Raw genomic sequence first — 4,431 nt, 5'->3', positions numbered from 1 at the left:
ATTTTATTCCATATGAGATGCTACTCTTAAAAACCACGCAATGAAAATCTCCATTGAGACTGGCCGAAGTGAAGTGTTTTGTGAGAATTGAGATATCGTTTCATTTTTCAAAAAATTGTTGTTGGCTCACATCTACTACTCTCTTCTGATCATTTTTTAGATCCTTGACGTATATATTAAATGTTCCTCTCGTCTTTGTTGTTGGTGTCCCCCAATGCGGCATCATCTGAAGCAGCGCAAGTCGACCAATAATAGCAACAACACCACCGAGACACAAGCTAAGCACCCGCAGTTTATCTCGCACACTAAACAAAAGCTAAAATTAGTACATGCGGCTTGCCTCCCTCCTCGCATCACCGCTCCCTAATTTTACCGCACCTCTGTCGTGAGGCCGGGGACGTTAATATATTCATCTCCGTTCCTCGGCGCTACGACCGAGAGCAATGGCGCTCACCGTCCTACCTTCATATACCTAGCAGTCTCGATCTGCATAGAAAGATAAAGGTAGGAGGAGGCGCAGTGGGGTGGTGGGTAGTGTTGATTCGATATTTGTGAGGAGATATTGGAGTTATTATATATACTAGGTAAATAGATCGATCGATATATAACCATGGAGGAGGGGTTCCGATGGAGCAGACCGGGCTCTTTCGTCCTGTGCTTGGTCTTCTTCTTACTGTCCGCGGCCGTGTCGGAGGCCAACATCGGCGACTTCGACGACTACTGGCGGCAGCGCAAGCTGATGGCCGACGCCGCGGCGGAGGCCACGTACAAGCATGACCCGCTCGAGGTCACCAACCAACTCAACCGCGCAGTCCACAGGCAATTCAGCCCCAGCAGTCACATCGATCGTTCTTGAGTAGCATGCAATGCATGCCTGTTGAATAATGTGTGCGGTGGTGCATGCAGATCCGTCGAGAAGGAGGACATGATGAGCACGAGGCGGGAGATGATGGGGCAGAAGAAGGGTAAGCTCAGCGGGCCGTGCACGGCGACGAACCCGATCGACCGGTGCTGGCGGTGCCGGCAGGACTGGGCGACGGACCGGAAGCGGCTGGCGCGGTGCGCCAAGGGGTTCGGGCGCAACACCACCGGCGGACTTGCCGGCAAGTTCTACGTGGTGACGGACGGCACCGACGACGACGTGGTGAACCCGCGCCCCGGCACGCTCCGGTGGGCCGTCATCCAGATCGAGCCGCTGTGGATCACCTTCGCCAAGACGATGATCATCACGCTCAAGGAGGAGCTCATCATCCGCGGCGACAAGACCATCGACGGCCGCGGCGCGCAGGTGCGCATCGCCAACGGCGCGCAGCTGACGGTGCAGTTCTCCAACAACGTCATCATCCACAACATCCACATCAACGACATCATGTCCTCCAACAAGAACGGCGGCAACATCCGGGACTCGCCGGACCACTTCGGCTGGCGCACCGTCTCCGACGGCGACGGCATCACCGTCTTCGGGTCCACCAACGTGTGGCTGGACCACCTCTCCCTGTCCAACTGCCAGGACGGGCTCATCGACGTCATCGCAAAGTCCACCGGCGTCACCATCTCGAACTGCCACATGACCAACCACAACGACGTCATGCTCTTCAGCTCCAGCGACAAGCATCCCGAGGACCAGATCATGCAGATCACCGTCGCCTTCAACCACTTCGGCAGAGGCCTCGTGCAGAGAATGCCAAGGTGCCGTTGGGGATTCTTCCACGTGGTGAACAACGACTACACGCACTGGCTCATGTACGCCATCGGCGGCAGCAAGGCCCCGACCATCGTCAGCCAGGGCAACCGCTACATCGCACCGCCAAACCTTGCGGCGAAGCTGGTCACCAAGCACCATGACGCGCCGGAGTCGGAGTGGAAGAACTGGGTGTGGCACTCGGAGAACGACCTCTTCATGGAGGGCGCCAACTTCACCGTCAGCGGCGGCCAGATCAACAGGCAGTTCCACAAGAAGGACCTCATCAAGCCCAAGACCGGGTCCTACGTCACCAGGCTCACGCGATACGCCGGCTCCCTCGCCTGCAGGCCCGGCAAACCCTGCTAGAGCCACCGTACCAGCTGGGACGGCTCACAGACCACAGGCCTCGGTTCATTTCAAATCAAACAACTAGATTTATAAGCCTTAATCTCATCATGTAAATTGCTTCGCACATGTACGTACTTAGCACCGATCGTTAAGAAACCTGTGGGGTGAATTAACGACCCTGTAGGTTGTAACATACTAACATGCATTCGCCGGTCGCCATGTAAGAAACAGGGGAGTTGAAAGCGCGACAGACCAGAGAACGCGTCTGTGTGTGTACTGTGTTGAGGTCCAAGAGGAGAGGAAGAAAGACTGCTCCTCAAAGAGAAGATGCACATATCCAAAGCCCCGGAATTAATTGCTCTGTTGTCGACTATGTCATTAGGTGTTTTCCATGTACAGTTTGCTTTTCTCTCTCTCTATAAGTTATATCCCTTGGAAAAAATAGGGGAAATTCAAAGTCATAGCACACTCTTTACTAATTTGCAATCAATAAGCGTTTCTTGTATTGCCAAAAAAGAAAGAAAGAAGGTTCGTCCCACGAGCGGTTTCTCTCGAAACCTCTCCCAGGCGAGGCGAAAACAGGGCTTGCAACTTCCCATGCCCCCGCCAGGCAGGAGCGTCGATCCCTCCGCCTCCGGTGGCCTCCTGGCCTCCGATGTGTGTGTGTGTGTGGGGGGGGGGGTCTATGTCTCCTTGCCTGGCGGTGTAGATTAGGTTTCTTTTGGGGTTTGTATCCCGGCGGCGTCTGCTTGGTGGAGGCGACGCGGCTTATGTGGAATAAGATTCTCCTCGTCCCGATCTACCTCGTGATCTTCTCCTCCGTAGATGGCGATGGGCTTGTGAGGTGGAGGTCGACCGGATCTACAGCTTCAGTTTTCGACGACTCCTGTGTAGGAGTGATGATGTTGGCGGCGCTACACAGGGAGGCTCGCGAGGAAGTTGTCAGGTTTCGGTGGACAGGTATGATGGTCTGGCTCCCTCTTCTCCCGGTCTCTGCTGGGATAGGCAGATCCAGGCCCGAGTTTGCACGGGGTGTGTCCCTGGTCGATGTTTGCTAGAGTTCTTCCCGTTCATGCGGGATACTACTGCGGTCTTCTCAAAGCCTCTGGGTGATGGTACTCTCCTGGGCCTGCGGATGGGGTCGTCCGTCTCGGCTTTCTCCAGCAATGTGGTCGATGGCGGAAGTTGGTGAAAGGTGGCTACTCTGGTGGACACGAAGGCTCTCAAGGACTTCTTTTTATTTTTGTTTTTTGTTGAGGGCCTTTGTGTAGTTTGGATGGGGCAGCTTCCTCCCTAGTATCCTTTGCGTTTGCGTTCGTATCTATACGCTTATATGTACGTTTTCCTTACATGGTAATATATACGGTGCATATTGTGATAAAAAGAAGCTTTTCTTTGGGACACATGATTCTGGAACCGAATAGAGAAAGAATGTAGCAATAGAATATCCTGATATCTTGAACCCTACTGATTGAATAATCATATAGGAAACTATAAGATCAAATGTTCAGATGGAGCATAGAAAAAACACATGGTGGATTCCATGATAGACAGTGACACAAAGAAAACTTTAGCATCTCCAAAAGCTCCTAAAAACAACTCTCTAATTTAGTTTTTAGCAAAAATACAAAAATTAACCCTCTAGCAATTTCATATGTATGTGCCTTCTACGCTTGCTATTTGCCTAGGAGTTCTAACGAGTGCACGAACTTGGGGATCCTCACAAAGGTCGTAGCTAACTACTAGAGATGAGGTAGGCTAGGCAAGGTGGCCTAGTGCGGACCTCACCTTGGGGAGTCCCACTGACTCCGCATGCAGGAATGACAGGCTAGGAGCCCGAGTAGGACACACTATCCTATGTATTGAGGATAGTCACTGCATGAGGGGAGAAGTACATAGACATGCTCTGGTGTCACACATGGATGAGCTATAGTGTAGGTCACACTTTGCAATATAACTATGTTGTGAAGGGACCAGGTGTTGGTCATTACTTGTACTGTGTTGGCATTATTGTCAACACAGAATTTCGTCCCGTGCCGAGGGCACACGAGCAAGCCGAAAGGGGCCGCTTGATGGAGCTGGAGATCCGCCTAGCTTCGACGCAGGGATGGTTGATCCTGCGCACTCCTCCCGAGACATGCCAGTCAATTTGACCCTGCAATTGACAAGTAGAGAAAGTTTATCAGTAATTAAGGGTGGAACATGCCGGTGTTGCCAGACAGTCCCGAATGTGCGGCTCTGAGAGCCGATATGAAAGGAGATCGACTAAATAGTCGATTCCAGCATATCCATAAGAATAAATCGGTTAAAGCTCATGGGGTTGTGTAAGAAGAATCGGTTATCATTCAGGATGAATATCATTCTTTAGACAAATATTAGTCAATGGCAATAAGATGTCA

General features: G+C 51.9%; 1 protein-coding gene across 1 annotated transcript; it reads left to right on the top strand.

The window, feature by feature from the left end:
- Positions 1–427: 427 nt before the first annotated feature.
- LOC136527956 (pectate lyase-like) lies at positions 428–2,499 on the top strand. Its single transcript, XM_066520827.1, has 2 exons — positions 428–819; positions 907–2,499. Exons 1-2 carry the CDS (start codon positions 611–613, stop codon positions 2,048–2,050), a joined length of 1,353 nt encoding a protein of 450 aa, XP_066376924.1. The 5' UTR covers positions 428–610; the 3' UTR covers positions 2,051–2,499.
- Positions 2,500–4,431: the final 1,932 nt, after the last annotated feature.

Source organism: Miscanthus floridulus, chromosome 19, assembly GCF_019320115.1.
Source record: "Miscanthus floridulus cultivar M001 chromosome 19, ASM1932011v1, whole genome shotgun sequence".
NCBI classification, from domain to species: Eukaryota; Viridiplantae; Streptophyta; class Magnoliopsida; order Poales; family Poaceae; genus Miscanthus; species Miscanthus floridulus.
The sequence above is the reverse complement of the archived record's forward strand: the minus strand, read 5'-3'. Positions and strand labels throughout refer to the sequence as shown.